Source organism: Homarus americanus, unplaced genomic scaffold, assembly GCF_018991925.1.
Source record: "Homarus americanus isolate GMGI-L3 unplaced genomic scaffold, GMGI_Hamer_2.0 scaffold19318, whole genome shotgun sequence".
NCBI classification, from domain to species: Eukaryota; Metazoa; Arthropoda; class Malacostraca; order Decapoda; family Nephropidae; genus Homarus; species Homarus americanus.
This window is the reverse complement of record NW_024732238.1, coordinates 2339922-2365224: the sequence shown is the minus strand read 5'-3', so window position 1 is coordinate 2365224 and position 25303 is coordinate 2339922. Positions and strand designations below refer to the sequence as shown.

Genomic DNA, 25303 nt, shown 5'->3' with positions numbered 1-25303 from the left:
CAAAGAGACCGGAGTAGTGTGTATCACTTCACCTGGGCAGGTCGAGTAACGCATACGTCGCTCTGGGCAGCTTGACGAGCTGCAGCTGAGTACTCGAGAAATACAATTATAAGTCCTGCAGCGGGCTATACTCTTTGAGTACAAGCTACAGTTTTCGTTACTAACTCAACAGTAATACTTAAGTGTTGTGACCGGGTTACCTTGTGGCCATTATAACATGACTTATTTCTTTAATAAGATAACATAATAACATAAGTGTTGGAGGCAAGAAAGAACTTTTGATAAATAAGTCAGGCCCACTGTGCACCCCCACGTGGCTTGTGGGAGCACCACACCCTCGTCAGGAGGCGGGAGAAGCGAGGCAGCTTTCGGGTGCTGATAGTGCAAGTGGATGGTTGTGGGCAAGACCAAGATGAGATACGAGGAACCTTTCGACGTTGATGCCTTCATCAACAACCTCCTCTTCCTCAAGAAGTACCCAGGGAAGAATGTGAGTACCTCCTCCTCCTCCAAATACCTGTCCCTCCTCCTCTCCTCCACACACACACACACCTGTTACTGTCCCTCCTCCTCTCCTCCACACACACACACCTGCCACTGTCCCTCCGTCCTCCTCCACACACACACCTGTTACTGTCCCTCCTCCTCTCCTCCACACACACACACCTGCCACTGTCCCTCCGTCCTCCTCCACACACACACCTGTTACTGTCCCTCCTCTCCTCCACACACACACACCCGCCACTATCCCTCCGTCCTCCTCCACACACACACCTGTCACTGTCCCTCCATCCTCCTTCACACACCTGTCACTGACCCTCCATCCTCCTCCACAATCCCCTGTCAATTTCTCTCCCTCCTCCACACACCTGTCACTCCCCTATCCCTCTCCTACACACCTGTCACTGACCCTCCCTCCCCATACACCTGTCATAGCCTCTACTTATTTTAATATAATCCATGTACTGTGTTGGGTGTTTTGTCACGTGTCTGTACTACTGCACACTAAGTACACGCCAGAAGAAGTACACCATGTACTTAACACGATATTTAGTAATTCATGTACGACTGTAATGATCATCAGTCAGGTAATTGTTGGGTAGTACAGTACATGTTTCTTGTTACTTAACCCTTATTTCAGTACTGTACACACCTCCTGTACAACTTCAAATCAGTACCTGTTGTATGGTGTTAAGTGAACCATTACTTTACATCCTGTCTGTACATTAACTGTTAACAGGCCTTTATTATTATGTACACACACATCGATGTACACCTCCAATCCACTATGTACGTCTACAACCACCCACCTGTACTGTACATATAATCTTTAACTTACAAAAATCTACGGAATTATATACATTTGCCAGGGAGAGAATATTTATACAAGCCAGTGTTTATAAATTTCCGTCATGTAACACAAACGCGAACACAAAGGTCACGGCTGGACACGCAATGGTCAGATTATGGCATCAGGCACACGAACACACAGCTCTGAATATATCCTAAAGTCAATATTCTGCTACAGGTATACACAGGTGTTTATTTCGTGGTATATACACTAATTAAGAAATGGGAAAACAAATTATAGCGGTTTGATTTCTCTTCGTTTCGTATAAAATTAATAGTCAATATTCCTTTCGCTATAGCAACATCTTTTATAAGAAAGATGTTTATTTATAAACAGGTGTTGATATTCCATATAAAATAAACATATACAGTATAGCGTGTTGTGTTATCGTCTCCTGGGAATAAAATTAATGACCGTCTCTTCGACTCTCATGTTTACATTTTATCTACGGGCGGTGTTGTCAGCTGTACGATAATCCCAACTAAACTTAGTCGCACTACCTACCTAAATATTTACTCGTTTCAGGTTATGTTTACTTATATTACACAAGACTTTACGAATTATTCATGTATGTATTTGTGTGTGTGTGTGTGACAGAAGACCCGTGAATTATTTGTGTTTTATTTAAGTTTTTAATTTATGTGAGGTTTACGATAATTTCTCATACCTGGTGAGAGTTGGTGGGTTGTCTCCAGGGAAGGAAGATAATTCTAGGCCTAATTATTTTTTTCCTTGTGGTGTATCATGATAAATTTAACCTAACCTAACCTACCATAATCTAACTTTAATGAGTCAAGTTACCGTCCTCAAGGGATAAAGTCATCGTCCTCAAAGGGTTAAGTCATCGTCCTCAAGGGGTTAAGTCATCGTCATCAAAGGGTTAAGTCATCATCCTCAAGGGGTTAAGTCATCGTCCTCAAGGGGTTAAGTCATCGTCATCAAAGGGTTAAGTCATCGTCCTCAAGGGCTTCAGTCATCGTCCTCAAGGGATAAAGTCATCATCCTCAAGGGGTTAAGTCATCGTCCTCAAGGGGTTAAGTCATAGTCCTCGAGGGGTTAAGTCATCGTCCTCAAGGGGTTAAGTCATAGTCCTCGAGGGGTTAAGTCATCGTCCTCAAGGGATAAAGTTATCGTCCCCAAAGGGTTAAGCTAGAGACAGTGTGTGTTGATCGTGTGTAGTGAAGGTGGGTAGCGAGTAACGGTGATCACCGCCCCACCACCTTACCCTGACCCACCTCTCGACCACAACCCCTCCCACCACCACCTACGGATTCATCAAATTCCCCCCCTCCTCTCTCTACACACACACACACACACACACACACACACACACACACACACACCCTCTCTCTCTCTCTTACCATGTCTTCCGTTCCTGGAAATTAAGATAGTCTGGTTCATCATCCATACAGAAAACGGGACTCTCACTATACATGATGGCGTCGTCCTGAATTCCACGAACTCTTGAGCTCTGTGTCCCCCGCTTTCCTCTCTACAGTACACCCATCCAGGTCCCCGTTAAAGCCCAATACACCCTGTTTTTACACCTTGTTACATCTTTCGACACTGTACCACGAACTCTTGAGCTCTGTGTCCCCCGCAATTCTCTCTCTCACTACACCCTGCCCCCTCCCCCAAGTCCCTGTTAAAGCCTAGCCTAATACAGACCCTTTTTACACCCTGTTACGCCTTTCGACACGGTATTACAGCCTGTTAAACTTTACTACACCCTGCCATATCTTATTAAACCCCGCTTAACCCTGGTAAACCTTCCTATAGCTTGTTAAACCTTACTACACTTTACCATACCCTACTACACCATCTTACGCCCTGCTACACTCTCCTACACCCTGGTAACCCCTTCCACACCCTCCTACACCCTGATAACCCCTTCCACACCCTCTTACACCCTGATAACCCCTTCCACACCCTCTTACACCCTGATAAACCCTTCCACACCCTCCTACACCCTGATAAACCCTTCCATACCCTCCTACACCCTACTACACCCTTCCACACCCTCTTACACCCTACTACACCCTCAGCAGCTATTACCCCGTTTTATAACAAGGTTCTTCGACTGTTTTATTGCAGTGTCAAACTCACCACGACTCCAGTCCTCTACGAGTGGTTAGAGAGGGAGGATGGACAGTTTTCTGGGGTCCTGTCTGTCTGTCTCGTATGGGGGATATTGCAGCTGACAGGGTGATAATGATAGGCTAGAATGATAGGGGGTGGAACTAATAGGAGGCAATGTATGCATGTTTGTCGGACGGAACACCACCATCGCTTCCATTACCACCAACACTATAATCTCTATCACCATCACTACCACCACCACCTCACCTTCACTATCACCACCACTGCTATCGACAACTCTTCCTCACCATAATCACCGCTGCTATCCATAATTCTCCCTTATCACCACCACCATTACCACTCTTTACTCACACCATCTCCTGCTCCCACCTGAGATCCCTCGTCCGTGAATTGTTGTTCGACACCACAACCACATCCAGCCCATACGACCACGTCCTGATCACTCTATGAACAGCCCAATTTCATCTCGTAGATAAATTGTTTGGTCACTTCCTGTCAATCTCACTCTTGTACTGTACCTGTGCTGAATTGACCCCGCTCACCCCCGTGTTATTATATATTATATTTGTACCAATTATGTCATTTGTTTATTTTAAGTTGTTGTATTTGTTAATGAATCGTTAATTATCATTATTATCACACACGCACACACACACACACACACACACACACACACACACACACACACACACACACACAGAAGAATTCACAGAAATACAAAAAAAGAGAATATTAAAAAAATACAAAACCTCCCCCCTCTCCTCCCCTCGCTCCTCTCCCTCTCCCCCTCTCTCCCCTCCTTCTCTCATCTCTCCCCTCATCTACCCTCGCTCCCCTTTCTCTCCCCTCACACCTTCCCCTCATTTATACATCCTTTGTGTTTGCGTGTGGTTGGGATGATGTTGAGGGAGGTATGTGTGGGAGGAGATGGGGGAGGGGAGGTGCGTGCGGTCACGTGTGTGGGTGCGTGTGGCAGGCATGAGAGTGTGGGAGGGGGGAGGGGGAGGAGGCTGCCCCCCCCAACACCACCCCGACTGCAACCAGATCAATGAAGAGCCACATGAGGTGCAGCCCAGCCAGCCTCGCCCTCCACCTGCTCCTCCCTCCCTCCTCCTCTCTCCACCTCCCCCATCAACATCCCACCATCCTAATGCTCCTTAAAGCTCTTCCTTCACCATCCTCCCCTCACCTACAGCCCATCACCATCCCCTCCCCACCACCTCCTCCCACCACCCCCCACCACCATCCTCCCTCCACCCCACCACCTCTCCCCACCCCCCTGTCCCCTCCCCACCACCTCTCCCACACCCCCCACCACCATCCCCCCCCCACTCCATCGTTCCCCTCCTATCACACTGATCAAACTGGTGTGTGCCCATGACAACCTCTCTCTCTCTCTTTCTCTCTCTCTCTCTCTCTCTCTCTCTCTCTCTCTCTCTCTCTCTCTCTCTCTCTCTCTCTCTCTCTCTCATACACAATGGCCCCTGAAGCATCATGCAGGTTGACGGCACCAACAAGAGCGATCGATCAGTGAAGGAGACGACGAGTAGGTGCTGGGAGAGGCGACCTTGTTCCCCAGCACCACCTATCACCCCCAGAGAAACGAGTAAGGTCCTGGGGATATAAGCTTGTTCCCCAGCACCTCCTGTGACCCCCAGAGAAACGAGTAAGGGTGCTGGAGGAGATGACCTTATCCCCAGCAGCCTCCTATCACCCCCAGAGAAACGAGAAAGGGTGCTGGGAGAAATGACTTTATCCCCAGCACCTCCTATCACCCCCAGAGAAAGGGGAAGTACCTACAATACCCAGATTCACCCTTTAACATTTCCCTACACGCTTAACACTAAATAAAGCGCATGTGTGTTTCCCCGTTAATGATATACAACAGATGGTGGTGGGTTTAATGGCGCCAAATATGTCATTAGACTCTATGGTGAAGTCCAGAATTCCGAAGAGACTAATGAAGTTCTTTGTGTTGACATGAGAGAGAGAGAGAGAGAGAAAGAGAGAGTTTCACGTCAGATAAAAACAGTAATTTGACACTTACCAATAACCTGTATTTACGAAGGAAAATTTCTCCTCTCACACAAGGACAAATAAAAGCTTTTCATACAGCCTTCGTCATTCACTCTCACGCACTTAACCTCCCCCCACACACACACACACACTTTCACACACTCACTTTGCTTCCTGTTTTAAAGCCTTAGTCACATTCTCACACTTTACCCCCCCCCCACACCTCCATTTTAAAGCCTTCCTCATTCTCACACACACTTACTCCCACGCTCATAGAGAAGGTAAATATTACTGGAACGTGTTTATACCTCATATGTAACAAGGTAGTGTCATAGTCTACTGTACTGCTTCGTGATTATTATCATTACTGAAGGAATGTAAATAATTAAAGCCTTGTTGATGGGATATAAGAAAAACAACAACAGTAAACCAGGGAAAAATAAAAAAATATATTATTTTCGTCAAGCGAGCACCTTAAAGTAGTCAGCCAGCCCACTACTGAACCCAGCCAGCCAGCCAGTGTTGTAGCGAAAGTGGTAACACACACACACACTTCAGGTATAAACAAAGGAAGAACACACACCCAATGCTTCTTGAGGTATAAACAAAGGAAGAGGGAGGAAGAATACGAGATAAACAAAACAAGAAAATAACAAAAGAATCTTAAGATCAATTCCAATCAACTTACCCAACACACCAATCAATTTTCCACTGGACGAAATACCACCACCCCAAACTTTCTCAAGAGTCTTGTATCGAGTTGGGTTGGTTTAGTTTAGGTTAGGTTAGGTTAGGTTAGGTTATGGCAAGGCAGAGTAACATACAGCACACATAACTAACATACTGTACGGATAACTTAATACACTACGGATATAAATAAGTACATAACAAGATAACAAATGGACTGAGACAATTAACTGTACGGATAACTTAATACACTACGGATATAAATAAGTACATAACAAGATAACAAATGGACTGAGACAATTAACTACAGTTGTAATAAGGCAAAAAAAGACAATTGGGGTTTGATGAGAGAGAGAGAGAGAGAGAGAGAGAGACCATAATGCCATACAGTACGTATAGTCCAATAGTCCATCTACCTTATTCATTTATAACAACAAAATGAGAAGGAAAAAAAATTCCCCGCTGACATTTACCCTGACATTTAACATATTTAATAAAGAACAAACAACAATAATAAACAATAAAAAAAATAAGAAAAAAAATCATGACATTGTATTCTATTTTTTTTTTTTTAGTTTTTTTTTGTGTGTTGGGAATACCGAGGCAGTGTGGAAGTGGTGTAGGCCAGCCAGTGTGGGGGAGACAGGAGGCACTGACCCGGGCGCGACAGTGTTTATATGCAAGACACAGCGCCGAGATGTGTGGGTCCTCCTCCTCACGTGATAATCGACGCCAAACAAGGAATAAGTGTATGAAAGGGTGTCCGGGGGTGTAAGAAACATGTCTAGGGTGTATGGGCGGTTTCTGGGGGTGTATGAGGTGTTACTGAGGGTGTATGGGGGGTTACTGAGGGTGTATGGGGGTGTATGAGGGGTATCTGGGGGTATGTGAGGGGTTTCTCGGGTGTGTAATGGATGTCTATGGGTGTAGAAAACATGTCTGGTGGTGTATGGGGGATTTTGGGGGTGTCTGGGGTGTAGAAGACATATCTGGGGTGTAATAAAGGTCTCTGGGGTGTAGTAGAAGTATCTGGGTGTAGTAGAGGTCTCTGGGGGTGTAGTAAAGGTCTCTTGAAGTGTACGACGCTTCTATTGGGTGTACTGGAAACATCTCTAAGTACACATTACAGACTACGGAATGCTGACGTCATCACAACAACATTGCACTGCCAATAACGTATATGAGAAGAGACAAAACAAGGTCCTGACGTGGCTGATGTGTAAACATTAGGAAAGTCTGGCTAGCTTCACAACTATGTCATTGTGACGTCATGACATGTACTCACAACATCAGAATGAGTTCAGGGCGGGGATGGAGAGGCTGTCCTTCCTCACCTGTTAGTAGCAGAAGCACATAGAGAGATTGTTACATAAGGTCCCGCGCCACGTCTACACACACACACACACACACACACACACACACACACACACACACACACACACACACACACACAATACTTGTCTACTAATGTTCCTTGTCCTGCAGGTATGTCTTCCGCCCTTGAAACGCCTTACCCACGTCAATCCAGATACATGACAATAAGTGACTAGCATATTAATTAGAACTTTGCCGGACGAGACACAGAGTTTGGAAGAGAGTTCGAGAGACAAAGTGTGTGTGTGTGTGTGTGTGTGAGTATGTGTGTGCCCGTGTAAGTATGTACGTGTGTGCTCATGTATGTATGTGTGTGCCCATAGCTCCGCCCCACACACACACTAATAAAGCAGCTGTATGTGGCAGTAACAAGCCTCCACCATATGAATAATGCAGCTCTTCTCTATACAGTCGCCATTAGATACGGAGTTTATCACGTTTAGTCGTCTATAGAAGTCAGGTGAGCAATTTCTCCAGTGTGAGGACGTGTACGACAAACACCTGGGGGCTGCAGGCGGCTCTCGGTCATATAGAGTATATATAACATTTTAACATTTTCATTATAAAGATTTTGTTTTTATTTTGAGTATTTAATCGTTATTTGAATACTTGCTACACAAAATATGGGGTTTATTTCAGTTTATTTGGTCCGTTTACCATTAATTTATCAGCTGTCATCATTCTTACTCACGTGTCTGTTTGAGTCTGCTTGTCTCCTTTAAAATACTCTCACACCGGGGAATTGGTTTATTCATTAGCAATTAAATCTTAGACGCAGTAGTAAGAGACCTCGACGATGTAGAGGTCACAGGGGGAGAGGGGAGGAGGAAAGGGGGGGAAGGGTGTGGAGGATGAGAGGGGGGAAGGGGGAGGACGGGGGGAGAAAGGGGGAGGGGGTGAGAGGTTAACGTGTGGTATTGTATGTACACAACCAAACTACATGGGGTCCAAAATTAGAGGATGTCCTTACGACCATCTAGTTGTTCCTCCATCCCCTTGTGACGACCTTTTCTCGCCCCCTCCCTCTCATCCCATTTTTGACGACTTCCCGAGCCTCATTCTACTACAATCACCCTCTATGACGACCTCCTGGACCCTTTCCGCTACTTCCAACTTCTATGACGACCTCCTGGGCCACTTCCACCCCTTGTGACGTCCCCCTGGACCCCTTCCACTACCTCTACCCCCTTGTGACGACCTTTGAACGCCTTCCACTACCTTCACACCTTTGTGGCGACCTCCCGAGCCCTTTCCAATACCTTCACCCCCTTGTGACAACCTCCAGGGCCCCTCCACCCCTTGTGACGACCTCCAGGGCCCCTCCACCTCTTGTGACAACCTCCAGGGCCCCTCCACCCCTTGTGACGACCTCCAGGGCCCCTCCACCTCTTGTGACAACCTCCAGGGCCCCTCCACCCCTTGTGACGACCTCCCGGGGCCTTTCCACATACCAACCAGCCGCATTAACCTCACTTAAGACCACTACAGTCCTCTGCTCCGTCCTCAACCCGTACACCATATACTCTACTACCCCTCTGTGCGGTCCACCCTCCACCCACTCACCTTCCACCCAGCCACCCTCTACCCATCCTCCATCACCCAACCACCTTCCACCAACACACTCACCACCCAACCAGCCTCCACTCACCCTTCATCACCCAGCCATCCTCCATCACCCACCACCCAGCTACCCTCACCCACCCACCCTACACCAGGCCACCCACTACCCAGCCACCCACCACCCAGCCACACTCCACGATATAGAGATTATCTTCAGGTTTGTAATGAAGGCCTCTGGTGACGTCAAGGCGAGCTGATATACCTGGAGATTACCTTTGTGTACGTGTGTGTGTGTGTGTGTGTGTGTGTTAAGATAGAAGGGTGGAGAGAGATGGATGATAGGAGGAGGAGAGAAAGGGAGAGATGAATGATAGGAGGATAAAAATGGATAGAGATAATAGGAGGAGGGAAAGGAAGAGATAATAGAAAGAGGAGAGAAAGGGAGAGATGATAAAAGGACAGAAAGGGAGAGAAGAATAATAGAAGGAAGAGAGAGAGGGAAAGATGGATGACAAAAACGAAGAGAAATCAGGAGAATAAGACAAAGACGATAATAAAAAAAGAGTAATGAAGACTATATAAAATAAGAAACGACAGTAAGAGAAAAAACAGAAAACAATTAAAACTATAGAAACTGTTGCAATCTTCAAGGAGTAAAAAAAAATGTGGTCTATCTCGTTCAACTGGAGACCGAACCATGTCGAGGACTACTTGTGTCGTGTATGACTTGAGTGTGTGTGTGTGTGTGTGTGGTCTCTAGCTTGGGGAGGAAGGGAGATGAGGGGGGGATGGGAAGGGGAGAGAAGGAGGAGAGATGAGGGGGTAAGAGGTAGGGAGGGAGGTGTTGATGACCCTCCTCAGCCTGAAGGGGTAGTGGCTGCTGCTCTGTGGGTAAAACTACTGCTGGGGGTAAACTATGATGTATGGAGGTGTGTGTTAAGACTGTGATGCTGTGTAGAGGCTGTATTCATGCTGTGTTGATGTTGTGGTGCTGTATCCAGGCTGTGTAGTGCTGTGAGGTGCTGTATCCAGGCTGTGTTGAGTTTGTGATGCTGTATTCATGCTGTGTTGAGGTTGTGGTGCTGCATCCAGGCTCTGTTGAGGGTGTGGTGCTGTATCCAGGCTGTGTTGAGGCTGTGGTGCTGTATCCAGGCTGTGTGGTGTTGCTGGGACACATAACACGTGATGGCAGCAACAGCAGCAGCAGTCTCCCTCGGTCCATACATCAACACACACACACTGTACTGTTGATCAGCCTCCAAGGGCCATCAAACACTATAGTCAAACTTCCATATAAGGGACTCATCTCTCCGTATAATCCGTTAAATGGAGGTTTCACAACTAACGGACCCTCGATATAAAGGATTGTCATGTGTATATAGTTCGTTAGATGGAGGTTTTACATCTAACGGACTCCTCGATATAACGGACATGCATCTCTATTTAGTCTGTTAAATAGAGGTTTCACTATAATACGCCATGGAAACACAACAAAGGTCCTCATCAACGAAAATTGACAGTGCAAACAGAATGTGTGTGTGTGTGTGTGTGTGTGTGTGTGTGTGTGTGTGTGTGTGTGTGTGTGTGTGTGTGTGTTTTGTTCATGTTCTCAACATGCACACACATTTTGGTCATGAGATGTTTCAGAATAACACAAGTTACATAAATACATAAATATACATAATGTTTATATACACCTGTGTGACTCATAAGGCTGAACTATTAATGGAAAGTTGCGAAAGGTGTTGTGGGCATTTTAATGACCTACTTGACGCCCCAGGTAGGTACAACACACACCTGCTAACGAAGGTGCTGATGTTGAACTCTCACATTTAATTAATACTCATGTGATGAAATTATGGCTTATGTGCGCATTAGTAAGCGATACACCTGTTCTGGCTTACCTAAATGGGATGTCCCGGGTTTTGTGACGCGACTGGATTATTATTATTATTATTAATGTTGGTTTGGAATGGCTGAAATTAAGACTAAAGCCATAAGCGTTAATCCAACAATTACTTCTTCGTTCTGTTTAACATTCTGCGGTCATAGACCGTCTCAACCCTGGTGGTGGAATGTGGCACCTCCCCTCTTATGACAACACTATCTGGGATCGAATCGTATACACACGCAGTTCTATCATTTACAGTTGATGATTTAGAGCCATTATCAACCTTATTACGGACTTAAAACCTATTGAAGCGCAGTGATAACGATTTAACCCAGGGGTGGACAAAGCACGGCCCGCGGGCCACATTTGGCCCGCCAAATTATTTTTGTGGCCCGCCACTGCATTTGTATTTACAAATACAAGGCTTTACTTTGTGTTAATATTATACATTTGCATCTACATTAAGTGGGTGGCCCGCGAAGTGTGCCACCATTCATGAAGTGGCCCTCCATCAAAAATAATTGCCCACCCCTGATTTAACCCATGACTGTTCCTGACTTAGCGAGACACAAACACTTAATTTAGCCCCTTGACACGACCATACATCCCCGCCCGAGGTAATGAACGGACTTACTGCTTCACTTCCAGATGACGGATTAAATATCTCGAAAATATCTCGTTACCTTTGAAATTTATTGTATTGATCCTCAAGTCGTATAGAAAAGGTTTAGAAATGGTTGAAAAATGTCTTATATAATAACTAAAGGTGATATATACTGTACAATATACATACAATAATCATTTTCCCGCCCACTAAAGAGTAAGGTTATAGTCACACTAGGAATGAAGTGCTAGGAGAAAGCTGTGTGTGTGTGTGGTCATCAGGAGGACTACTTGTTAGGGAGGTGACTGAGAGTTCGTGTCGTCCAGTTAAATTTAGAATTTTGTTGTCATGCTGATTATCTCTCTCTCTCTCTCTCTCTCCTACCAGTGTCGAGGTGCTTCTTGTTCCTCACTGATGACTTGTAGCAGATAGTGAATAGGGTTAGGTTAGGTTACGTTAGTGTGTGTGAAGTGTTAAGTGTCCATGGAAGTATACTGAAGTGTTAAGTGTCCAGCGAAGTGTAATGAAGTGTTGAAAGCCTCATTACGGGTGCCCTTGGGTCCTTCATTAAGTTTTCAAGGTGCGTCTGGCGGGTTGAAGTACACAAACACATCTCTCCTTCCTGTGCTGTTGGAGAGGGTGTGTGTGGTGTTGGTGATGGTGTGTGTGGTGTTGGTGATGGTGTGTGTGGTGTTGGAGAGGGTGTGTGTGGTGTTGGAGAGGGTGTGTGTGGTGTTGGAGAGGGTGTGTGTGGTGTTGGTGATGGTGTGTGTGGTGTTGGTGATGGTGTGTGTGGTGTTGGTGATGTGTGTGTGGTGATGGTGTGTGTGGTGTTGGAGGAGGGTGTGTGGGATGTTGGTGATAGTGTGTGTGGTGATTGTGTGTGTGGTGTTGTGATGGTGTGTGTGGTGTTGGTGATGGTGTGTGTGTGTGTGTTGGTGATGGTGGTGTGTGTGGTGTTGGTGATGGTGTGTGTGTGGTGTGTGTGTGTGTTGGTGATGGTGTGTGTGGTGTTGGTGATGGTGTGTGTGGTGTTGGTGATGGTGTGTGTGGTGTTGGTGATGGTGTGTGTGGTGTTGGGGATGACAGAGACAGACAAACAAACAGTCAGCATCACTGGTCAAGGATAAAGGACATAATTATTACTACCGGTACTATAACCAAGGCCAGATGACCCTCCTCCTTTTCTTCCCCCTCCTCACTTGTTTACTAACCTAACCTAACCTACCTTAACTTAATCTAACCTAAACTCAAAGGCAACGTTAAGGTGTTTAATCATCAGTTTAAGTAAGTTTAGAGGGATAATCTTCAGGTGACCCGAATTAACAATAAGAGTATGTAGATACCAAAGAGGCTCTTAAATAAAAACAATAGGGGACAAAATATGGCGGTGTAAGTCCCTTTAATAGGAAGGAAAAATACGGGTCCAGATGCTCACTGTTTATCGTTATGGTGTTTATGACCGCTAATACTACTATTGCTGCTGCCTTATGCTGCTTCTGGACCTCCGCCAATACCACCACATATGGTCACATTAACTAGGTAGGGAAAGTGGTGGTAAGAAGGCGCAGTTCTTTTGACTGTTCCTCTGAGATCCCAGACTGTGGAAAGACTGTAAATACTGGTTGATAATGCATAGACCCAGCAACATAGATTCATCTGCAACAAACCCGGAAATATACGAAGAGCTGCATGAAACCCCGGAATCAGTGAGTTTCAGCTGCAGGACACCCGGAAATATAGACACAGCTGCGGTAACACCAGCAACACAGCCACATGCAGTAATAATAACTCCGCCCCATACAGTAAGAGAGAGAGGCGCCGCCCCAGCTTTTGGAGGATTGCCAGAGCCGGAGCGTCGAGGGAATACGGAGGAGGAGGAGGCGGTGTGGGACTACTGACGAAGACGTCAGGCCGGGTGCCCCTCGTTTCCTACTCCCACAGCGCTATACATTACGTAATAGATGGGGGGCGTGGGGGTGTGTCCAGAGGTACTCACCCTTTTTAACCCTCCTGTCCGCCTTTCAACACACACACACACACAGGACATGACCCTCCAGCCACCACACACAGAAAGTAACACCCCCCCCCCCTTATGCTGTACACGGTGCAGCACTACACTTGCTATACTCCCAGGTGCCGGTACACAGCAGCTTCCTCCCTACACCCACGAGGCAGGAGAAGGGTATAGCTATAAATTATATGAAGTTTTCCACAGTGTAGCAGCACCTGCACGCCGCTACACCCTCACTGATAATACGCTTTTTGTTTGTTTCGGGTTTCCGTCGTATGAAGTTCTTATGCGTTTGTTATAAAAATAATGACCTACTTGTTTATATCCGTATTGTTATTTGTCGTGGACGTAACTCTCTCCCTCACTCACACACACACACACACACACACACACACACACACACACACACACACACACACACCTCTCTCTCTCTCAGGACCACATAAGTTAAATCGACCCCCTCCCTCCTCCCTGATCACCTCCCCACGGACGCTTCGGGGACAGATCAACATTGTATCCTCCTCAGACGTCTGTTTCGTTACATATATCAGCCAGAATGAACTGACGAGAAGAGCTATACCTGAGACTGCCAGAGTAGATCAAAGCTTGTACATAATATATACAGTCACAGTAAGAGTGATGAAGAGGACTTCAGGGGGGAGCGGAACTGCAAGGAAAAGAGCAAAAGGTAGACCTCCAAGTGGGGCCACACAGCCAGTGAGTGAGTGAGGGGATGCGGGCACACACACACGCGGTAAAAACCTAATCACCACATCCTCCTTGATCTCAGTGAATGGCAAATGCCGACGTTACGTAATACGTCAGCAGTAGCCACCGTCACCCTTACTGCGCACTGTATTATACCGATTGTTCAGAAATTACGGTCGTTGGGGTTGTTTTCCAGAGATCATTCACCCATCGTTCGTATCGTCAGAGAATTTATACTACAACATTTAGGTCACGTTAGGTTAGGTTAAGTTAGGATAGGGTAGGTTAGTTTAGGTTATGTCACGTTAGGTTGGTTAGGTGGACCTGTGGTGTAATGGCCAGCAGGATCGCCTCGCAAGCGAACGGACCCGGGTTCGATCCCCGGGCAGGGTGAAACTGGGCAAGTTTCTTTATGCCATTTGCCTCTGTCTACCCAGCAGTAATTGGGCACCTGGATGTTAATCGATTTGCAGATCGTATTCCGGGGTAAAGGTTAGCCAGTGAAGTTGGGGAGTTGTCCGGTCTTCATGGACTATTCCTTAGACACTGGGTCACTCAGCTCGTTAATTAGGGTGTGGTTGTTGTGTTGGTGACAAATCCTACACTTTAAACAAATTCACGCATAGGTGGCCCTAGGGCAGACCATCCTCGTTACACGAGGGACAACCATTGATAGGTTAAGTGAGGTTAGGTTATAAGTTAGTTTAGATTAGTTAGGATAGGTTAGCATTAGGGCATTAAGCAGATAACAACAGAAGAAAATAAAAGTCCTTCGAAATCTGGCGCTACAGGAGGAGAACGCTAAACACCCTTATACAAAAACAAATGGAGGCTTACTAACAATAGGTGAAACAATAAGATAAATACAATAAATAAAACAGAATAATAAAAATGAATTACTTTAGCGACGCCATGAAGGATATGGAGATAATGATTGGCGATAGATAATGGGAGAGATATCAATGGGTTAAAATTGAGGATATGAGGGTCAGGGGGAAGGCAGAGACGAGTGAAACTGAAAGGTGTTATATATATACCCTGAGAGACGTGTGTGTGAGGGGGGAAATGGGAATGGGAGAGGCCAGCGAGTCCTTTTAAGCAATAGTTTAGGTTGGGTTACGTTAGATTAGGTTGGGTTACGTTAGATTAGGTTGGGTTACGTTAGATTAGGTTGGGTTATGTTAGATTAGGTTGGGTTACGTTAGTTTAGGTTGGGTTACGTTAGATTAGGTTGGGTTATGTTAGATTAGGTTGGGTTACGTTAGTTTAGGTTGGGTTACGTTAGATTAGGTTGGGTTGCGTTAGTTTAGGTTGGGTTACGTTAGATTAGGTTGGGTTACGTTAGATTAGGTTGGGTTATGTTAGATTAGGTTGGGTTACGTTAGTTTAGGTTGGGTTACGTTAGATTAGGTTGGGTTACGTTAGATTAGGTTGGGTTGCGTTAGGTTAGGTTGGGTTTACGTTAGGCTTAGGTTGCTGCGTTGGTATGGGGTTAGGTTGCGTTAGATTAGGTTGGGTTACGTTAGATTAGGTTGGGTTGCGTTAGATTAGGTTGGGTTAAGTTAGGTTAGAGTAGGTTGGATTAAGTTAGGTTAGAGTAGGTTAGGTTAGAGTAGGTTGGGTTAGGTTAGGTTGAATTGGGTTAGGTTAAGTTAGCATTAGGGTAATTAATCTTCAGTTGAAATAACCTTATCACCTTAACAATAACATAACACAAACACACTATACATCACCTACCTCAACCACTGATAACGATGACATAACTTATTCATAATTCTCTAGGTTATTATTCATCCATGACACTTATTCATAATTCTCTCGGTTATTATTCATCCATGACACTTATTCATAATTCTCTAAGTTATTATTCAACCAGGATAAACAAGCATGGGGTGTCTTGGTGTCCACGTGTTAGAGGCGTGTCTGTCTCGCAAATACCTGTACTGCTGTCGTCACAAGACTCTTTTTCAAGGTTTCTTAGGTGTGTGTGTTTGTTCTGGTTACCTGTCGTTGCTGTTACCTGTATGTATGTATGTATGTATGTATGTATGTATGTATGTATGTATGTATGTATGTATGTATGTATGTATGTATGTATGTGAGCGAGCAAGAGTCTTTTTCTGAGTCGTTTCTTATCTCGTGGGGTCTGGTCTCAGTTCTTACAATAACAATAGATTTTGGCTCGAGATCTCACTCCCCAACTTTCCCAATTTTCTCTGTTACTTTTCCACTAATTATCACACATAGACATTCTTGTACACGTAGAGGAGGAGGAGGAGGAGGAAGGGTAGGAGGAGGAAAAGAAGGAGGAAGAGGAGGAGGAGGAAGAGGAGGAGAAGGTAGTTATATGCATTCGTTGTGTTCCGCCTCAAGTTAGCTATCCATCATCCACCTTCCACCCCTGCCTTCATCAACTCTTCTGACCCAGGGCCCTCCTTTCTCTATCCATCTCACCCTCCCTCCCTTCTTCTCCTTTTCTATTCCTGACCCTTCTCCTTCCATCCTATTGACCCGTCTTCCTCTCCCTGGTCCTCCTTCCACCACCTTACCCTTTCCTTCCCTTCTCCCTCCTGATTCTTCTCCCTTCCTCCTCCTCCTGACCCTTCCTACCCCAAACCATTCTGTCCTTTCCTCCTCCTCACCCCTCTCTCTCTCTACTCATGATCCTTCTCCCTCCCTTCCCTGATCCCTATCACTCCGCCCCTTCTCCTCCCCCCCTACCCGTCACCCCTATGGCTGCTTTGACCACTTTTATCTGTCGGAAATTGGGATTCAGAGACTTAAGGATGGTCGAAGGTCGAAACCAAACAAGGGAGTTGGGGACCTTCAGCCTTTTGTAGCCCAGACCGTGTATGCATGTTAACATTGGGGTACCAGTGTCTCAGTTCACTGAGACCACTCACTGGGACCTGAGACCACTCACTGGGACCTGGGACCATTCATTTGGACCTGGTACCACTTACTGGGACCTGGGACCATTCACTGGGACCTGAGACCACTCACTGGGACCTGGGATCACTTACCGAGATCTGGGACCACTTAATGGGACTTGGGACCATTTACTGGAGCCTGGAACCACTTACTGAGACCTGGGACCACTCACACACAAATACATATACGGGTATACCCTCTCTCTCACCTCCCTAGACCAGACTCGACCCAACTATTATCTACCATTAATCTTTGTCCTGGATACAACCCCACCCTTACCTGAGGTCCAAAACTCGCTCCAACACCCTGTATCATGGCTCAGATTAACAAGGGTGGAAAACATGAACATCTTACTTGACTTGAGAATGTGATGCTCTGGTTAGTCTCTTCACAGCTGGTCACCTACACCACGTAAATGATAAATGAAATAGTTGGAAGGCAGCATAATACAGCAAGTCCCTTACCTGTAATGTAATAGGAGATTGTGTGAAATCTACATCAAAACGTTGTACTTAAAATATAGTAAAATGATTCATATACTGCACTGCATACCAAAAGTATGTATGAGATAAAATTAAAGGTTTTACATACATACATACATACATATACATACATACACTCATACACTCATACATACATACACTCATACATACATACACATATATACAGGGTAAATACATACAGTACTTACTTATGCTTAAGTAGTCGACAACGACTCTGCTTGACAATAAATTAAATCGATGATGATGAGTGGTGAACAAGGGATGTTGTCAGTGGTGCCACAGGATGTGGCTGTGGAGTCCAATCCTTGACCCACAGACTATTGTACATTGGACAAGACAGCTCTGCTGCTTTGTGTAGGGTGAGCTCCTCTAACCCACAAGGCAATGGGGGGGGGGGAGAGGGGAGGGGCAGTGGTTGGTAGGCGTCAGGGCGTATCCGCATGCCAGCAGGCCTGCACGCCGTACCTCTGGGGCCCACTGCTGCTCCGAGATCCCTTACAGAATTTGCCTGGGGTCGCAAGACACCCAGTTACCGTGCATTGCCGCGAGGAGGCACTGAAGGGTCTTGGTGATAGAGAGGCTGTATACCAGCAGAGGAGAGACTTATGCACTCGGCTCTCCCCTTTCACCACAAGGGCTAGCCGGCGGCAGTAGCTGAAAGCGTAAGAGTAGCAAGCAGAGCATACAGCTTAACACTAACTTAATGCTACCACACTAGACGCATCATATCACCCTGTGGGTAGCACCCACCAACACACATACACACTTGTAGTTACAGTAAGAGTTATTATGTCCAAGGAGCATCTCGAGGAATGAGTTGTTTAATAGTGATCACAGAACTTCCTGAGGCTGGTCACACAACAGTCTAGGGCAGAGTGAGGCAGAGCAGTAATAATAATTATAATAATAATAATAATAATAATAATAATAATAATAATAATAATAATAATAATATTTAACCTCCTTCATTCTAGATCCGCATGGAGGAGGGTCAGATCAGAGCGCTAGTGTCAGCAGCACGTCAAGTCCTGCTTGAACAGCCGACATTGGTGGAGCTGGAGGCACCAGTCAACATAGTGGGCGACATCCACGGTCAGTTCAATGACCTCCTGAGGCACTTCGATAAGCTGGGTTACCCTCCAGACCAGAACTACCTTTTCTTGGGTGATTATGTCGACAGGTAAGTCACATATCAAGGTATATTTAGTTAATTACATCAACTAATAACTATGTAAAATTCTACCTTGATGGGAAAATTTACATTGATATTGACTCTTTTAATTAAGATAGGGAGAAAAATATGTGAAAGAATTAGTGAAATAACACGCAATTTTATTTATTATGACTTAATTGCAATTGTACAGATACAGTAATGTATAATATTTTAAAAGAAACAATTAGGGTTGGAAAAGATATTTGTTACATATATGTATTAATTTCGCCTATATATATGAATATCCAATAAAATTAAGAAATCTAATGGGAAATGGCAAGCAGAGAGGACTTATGCAAGGAAGTATATTTGTGCAAGAGGCACCGTGTGTCTAGGGAATAAGTAGAACAGGGATATTACGACACTACACTGCTGGCTGCCTGAGAGGAAAGAGGGGATGTAAGAGTTAAGTTTTTTTGGGTGCACCATTTTTTTATTTTTTTTATTTTCACATCATAGCCTTGTTCAATCATTAGTGTAAGGGAGAATAATGTCCTCATCATGTAATTCACTCCAGGTTATGGTAATATTCACCCATAACTTTGAAGAGGAAGAAAACAGAGAATAATAAAAGGAAAAGATAGAAAAAATACAGATAACATGGAACTACTTAAAGCTAGGTGAAGGTTGAAGAACAGAAGTCAGAAATTACATATAGAGTACAGCTAATCAAGTCTCCAGGAGGGAGATAGGAAGGAACTGGTTCACAAATAGGGTGGTGGATGAGTGGAACAAGCTTAGCAACTTTGTAGTAGGGGCTGGAATGCTGGAAAGTTTTAAAAGGAGGCTAGATAGATTCATGGATGATAGAGAGTGGTAGTAACTCTCGACAGGAGCTGCCATGCACAGGCCAACCGGCCTATTGCAGACTCCTTATTTTCTTATGTTCTTATGTACAGTATATAAGTAAGACATCTTACATCTTATATCAAGGGACAAAACAGCAACATCAAGTTCAGTAATTATCGCACATGACTATAAAAATATTTCTCTCTCCCCTTAACAGAGGAAAGCAATCCCTCGAGACCATTTGCTTGGTGTTGGCGTACAAAGTGAAATATCCAAATAATTTCTTCATCTTGAGAGGAAACCACGAGTGTGCTTCCATTAACAGGTAATTATATAAAGGTGTGATACTATTGGTGGTATAATGTATCACTGAGCTTCTATAACTAAGGCCTATAATCATGTATCTAGATTAATAATTACACAAGCCATCAACAATTACATTTTAAAGATGCAAATATCATATGAATTACTTTATAAATGTAGTTTTCATTACTACCTGAATACAATTATAATATTTAGCAAACATATTTTTATTTATGTCCTTAGTATAATTAAACTTGAAATTATAAGCAATTAGTATACTTGACAAACATGATAATTTGTGTCTGATGAAATTTATGTAATTGACGCACACTAAATGAAAAACTCTACCTTGTACTTGTTCTTATTAAAACGTATTACTTTTATCATTACAGGATATATGGTTTTTACGATGAATGCAAAAGAAGATACAACGTTAAATTATGGAAAACCTTTACTGATCTCTTCAACTGTCTACCACTTGGTGAGTACCATACAACTAAGGATTCTGAAATACTGCTTCAACTAACCTCTTCACCAAAAACTGTATACCGTAGTACCAATTTATCAGTGAACTATAAATACATTGTCTATATACATTATATCATTTGTACAGTATATTAGGTGGAAGTGTATGTTGTTTATACATGCTAAATCAATATGAACCTGTATGCCAATTTTACTTAATGAATATCCATCCATCCCTCCATCCATCTATCAATCTATCTCTCTATCCCACAGCTGCATTAATAGAAGGCACCATCTTGTGTATGCATGGCGGCCTCTCACCAGACCTGCACAATCTTGAACAGGTGAGCGACTGTGATTATGTCCCACCTCACTCTGTTGTACCATGATTATTAATTTGATTTATCTGTTTAAGCATCTGTTTATCCATCTATATATTCATGCATCTATCCATCTACCCCCACAGCTCAGAGTATTAGAGAGACCGCTTAATGTTCCTGACTCTGGCTTGATCTGCGACATCTTGTGGGCTGATCCCGAGGAGGTGAGATTATCTGAAGGCTTACTGTGATATACTGTATATTATGACTTATTCCTTTAGAGTAGGTGAAGTGAGTGAGTTTGTGAGTAATTATCATATATGAGTGAGTTCATGAGTAAATAGTAGTGTAAATAAGTGAGTTTGTGAGAAATTATTGAGTTTGTACGTAAATATTGTAAATGAGTGAGTTTGTGAGTAAATATCATAAGTGAGTTTGAGTAAATATCGTAAACAAGTGAGTTCGTGAGTAAATACTGTATTGTGAGTGCGTGTGTCCGTGAGTAAAAATCTTGAAGAGCTACATACGGAAATATTAAGTTACTCCATTTATTGACGAGAGGTTATACATATATCCATTTGCTATCTCTCTCTCAATGTTTGTCTTATCTATATGTATCTATTTTGTCACAGGATGTTCGAGGTTGGTCCCCTAATGACCGAGGTGTGTCTTGGACCTTTGGGGGTGATGTTCTCAAAGCCTTTTTAGAACACCACGATCTTAGCCTAGTGGTTCGTGCTCATCAGGTAAGTCAAGGCCACATGTTCTGTTTTGGTTTTAACTTATTTAATTACTGTTTGTATGAGCCTATAAGCTCCTGTGCAAGTATTAAGGTTTGATTAGGTTTGTGATCTACGAGATATTCATTTATTAATTCTTTTCAATATTGTATTTTATCATTGTATCATTTATTTATACTGTATTGGTATTTTAATGCATTGTTAGCATTTATGTGTATTAATTTCTTAATCTTTTCTTGTAGGTTGTTGAAGATGGTTACCAATTCTTTCAAAAACGATCATTAGTGACGCTATTCAGTGCTGCTAATTACTGTGGGGAGTTTGACAACGCGGGGGCGGTAATGGGAGTCAGCGAGGACCTCACCTGCTGGTTCAACATTCTTCCTGTGAGTATAAAAATTGTGTTGGTTTTTCACTTTACATTGAATTATCTTACAAAATAACAAGTCTCAGAATAGTATAGCCGAGTGACTTGAATGTGTTAGTATTTAACTTTTAAGTCCAACTAAATTAGATAGAAAAATATCCTTTGAAACTACACGAGGATGGAGAAGTTATTACATATTAGTTTAGTTTGTTTTGTTCATGTGATATTGTACCAGTTAATAATTATGTAAACACAATTTGTACATCTATTGACTTGTTAATATGATAACACACAGTTTTTAATATAATGTTTGTTGTATCACTATCTAGGGTGTAGCATTTAGGAATCTATGGGTGACCTCTGCTAACACTTATTCTTTCACCCTCTCCACCCAGCCTGACCGCCGTCGATCTTACATCAAGAAATGAAAGAGAGACTACCTGAAGCCAGGGTTATTTATTAAGTCTGTCACCATGCTGAGTAACCTGTGCCAGCATTGAGGACAGCACCAAGAGTAACACAAACATGGCAAGAGAGCCGACAAAAAGACTGTGATTTTAGAACTTCATATTTCCTCTTGTATTTTTTTTATTTAACTTATTTCTTGTTGCTGCCGGAACAAGGTTGTTACCAATACTACATGTACGGGTTTGTAATAATGTCACAAACAGAAGATTTTCGTGTAGCTATATGACTGTTATGAAGACAGCATGTGCCAGCTATGTCTCTCTCCTTGGTACTACACCACCCACCACGTGACTCAACTTTCCTGTGAGCAGATTAGCATAGAAGAGCTTTGAAGTTGTCAGATAAATGTTCAGTTGCTTCATCACACAACATAAACTTTGCTCGATGTATTCTGCGATAAGCATTAGAATTCATTATTACCAAAGAATAATTGAGAAAAATGGCCAGTTATTATGTCTTGTCAGCAAACTTCAGTAAATGAGGGAAATGTATTTATAAAAACAAGACTTTGTTGCATATCTCTGGAACTTGACAAAAATGGCATTATTATCAATATTAAACCTCAAAATAAAAAATTAAATGAATTACATCTATAAACCTTTAGGATGATTTAAAAAGTTATCATAGTTTTGTTAGAATCAGTCAGTCGTCAAAATTGCGTAAATTGGTCAGCTTATACACCACCACAATGGCCAACATACACTAGTGAGGGGTGACTCAGAAAATTTATAAACACTGCCTTACAGATTTATGCGGAGATCACGTGAATGTTTGCATTAAACCAGCAACATTATCCTCACTTGTTGGTATGCAAGGTCTCTCACAACCATCAGGTAGATGTTACCCATCAACAAATGAGGATAATAATATTGTTGTACTATAAACGTTCATACAATCTCCACCATACTGTGTGAGGCAGTGTGTTTAAATTTTTTTAAGCACCCATTATTACAGAGGGTAACATAGCATATGTATTTTAAACCCTTCATCACAAATGTACAATTTTATAGCATTTTATCATCACATCTCATCTTAGTAGTCTATTTTATACTTAGTTATTTTTCAATATGGCTTATTTAATATGTAAGAAATAATAATATGAAGTAATGATTTAATGGAAAGATCCAGAGCAGGTCAAGAGATTATTTATATCAAGATCAACTTACAGCCAGGGAGAATATTTATGACACCAGAGAGAATATTTATGACGAGGAAGACAAAAGAATATTTATGCCAGATCAGAATAAGAGAAGAGAGAATATTTATACTAGATCAGTATAAGACTAAATATTTATGACAGATCAGTATAAGATGACAGAATAAACATTATTTATGCCAGATCAGTGTAAGACAAAGAAGAATATTTATACCAGATCAGTGTAAGACAAAGAATATTTATACCAGATCAGTTTAAGACAAAATATTTATACCAGATCAGTGTATGACAAGTTAAACAATGGTCAAAGACGGTTTAATCCCCAAATATTTAGACAACATGTGAATACTGTACTGTAGATTTCTTTCGCCTCTTCATCCGAGCCAAACCTTGGAAGTCATTTCAAGCTGCTGTACCTTTGTAAGATAATAACTTTGTAATGGAAAAAGTATCTTGCCTAAGTGCTATATGTGTCGTTAACTAATTAATCCAGAAACTACTCGATTGTCAATTTTGGAACAGGAATATGGAGCCTCAGTTTTATTATTTTTTTCCCACGAACATCTTGTGGGTTGCAAGTGTTCAAGTTATCTGAGGAATGGAATTTTTGGGGATCTCCAACCTCACCTAACATTTGGATCAGTGTGTTACATGTATCCATGGTAATGCACTGCACTGTTGTATCCATGGTAACACACTAAACTGTATCCATGGTAACATAATAAATTGTATCCATGGTAACACACTAAACTGTATCCATGGTAACACACTAAATTGTATCCATGGTAACACACTAAATTGTATCCATGGTAATGCACTGCATTGTTGTATCCATGGTAACACACTAAACTGTATCCATGGTAACATACTAAATTGTATCCATGGTAACACACTAAATTGTATCCATGGTAACATACTAAATTGCATCATAGTAATTCTCCATCCCTGGGTAACTGACTCCTCCCCCCCCCCTCACACTGTAGGATAAACTGTAGTGTAATGAATGTACAGTAATAGCTTTTGCTGTAGTACTAAGAGTAGACTAAAGGACTAAAATTATCTGTAGTTTCCTCTAACACATGGCTGTTGTAGCTGTGTAACCTCTGGGACACATTTATCAGTGTTACGGCATAAATGTGTACTACTGTAATAGTATCATAGCAAGAGTTAAGCTATAAGTGTGGTGGTCATTCATATAATTATAATTCAGTTTCAACAAATAAAGGATGTAATTTTAAACTTAATCTTATTGTTGATTTTGGATGTTAATAGTTAAAAGGGAAAATCTATTGATAAAAGTTTAATATTTTGGTTTACTCAATACTATTATGAACACTATTTGTATATCTAAATTGTCCCCGAGTTGTTGTGTTCATCTTAACCTCTCAGCAGAACAGTACAGTACAGATGATCAATGTCAGCAGGCAACATGTACGTAATGTACCTCCACGAGACAAACCAATGTCACTGTTTTAGTGTTAGAACTATTAAAATCAGTATTGTGCACTTCTAGTTGTCATACACACTTACAATAAATGAATACTACTTTTTATGGTATTTCTATTATCCTTATGTACAGTACTGTAGTGAGATAGAATGCTTACTTCTTTACTACTGTCCTGGGTTCAGTCCCCATGTCAGATGAAAGACCACCAAATGCACAAATATGGAACAATAGGAGATTGAAACTTCCACTGATGATGGCCGCAGTCCCTACAGCTAACTTCCACAGACGTTGACCAG

At 42.9% G+C, this 25303-nt stretch overlaps 1 protein-coding gene across 1 annotated transcript; it reads left to right on the top strand.

Annotated features, from left to right (window-relative positions):
• LOC121868294 (serine/threonine-protein phosphatase alpha-3 isoform-like) lies at positions 1-25110 on the top strand. The gene is made up of 9 exons (XM_042368737.1): positions 1-490; positions 18714-18919; positions 19959-20066; positions 20437-20525; positions 20783-20853; positions 20976-21053; positions 21462-21575; positions 21812-21955; positions 22332-25110. Exons 1-9 carry the CDS (start codon positions 392-394, stop codon positions 22362-22364), a joined length of 942 nt encoding a protein of 313 aa, XP_042224671.1. The 5' UTR covers positions 1-391; the 3' UTR covers positions 22365-25110.
• Positions 25111-25303: the final 193 nt, after the last annotated feature.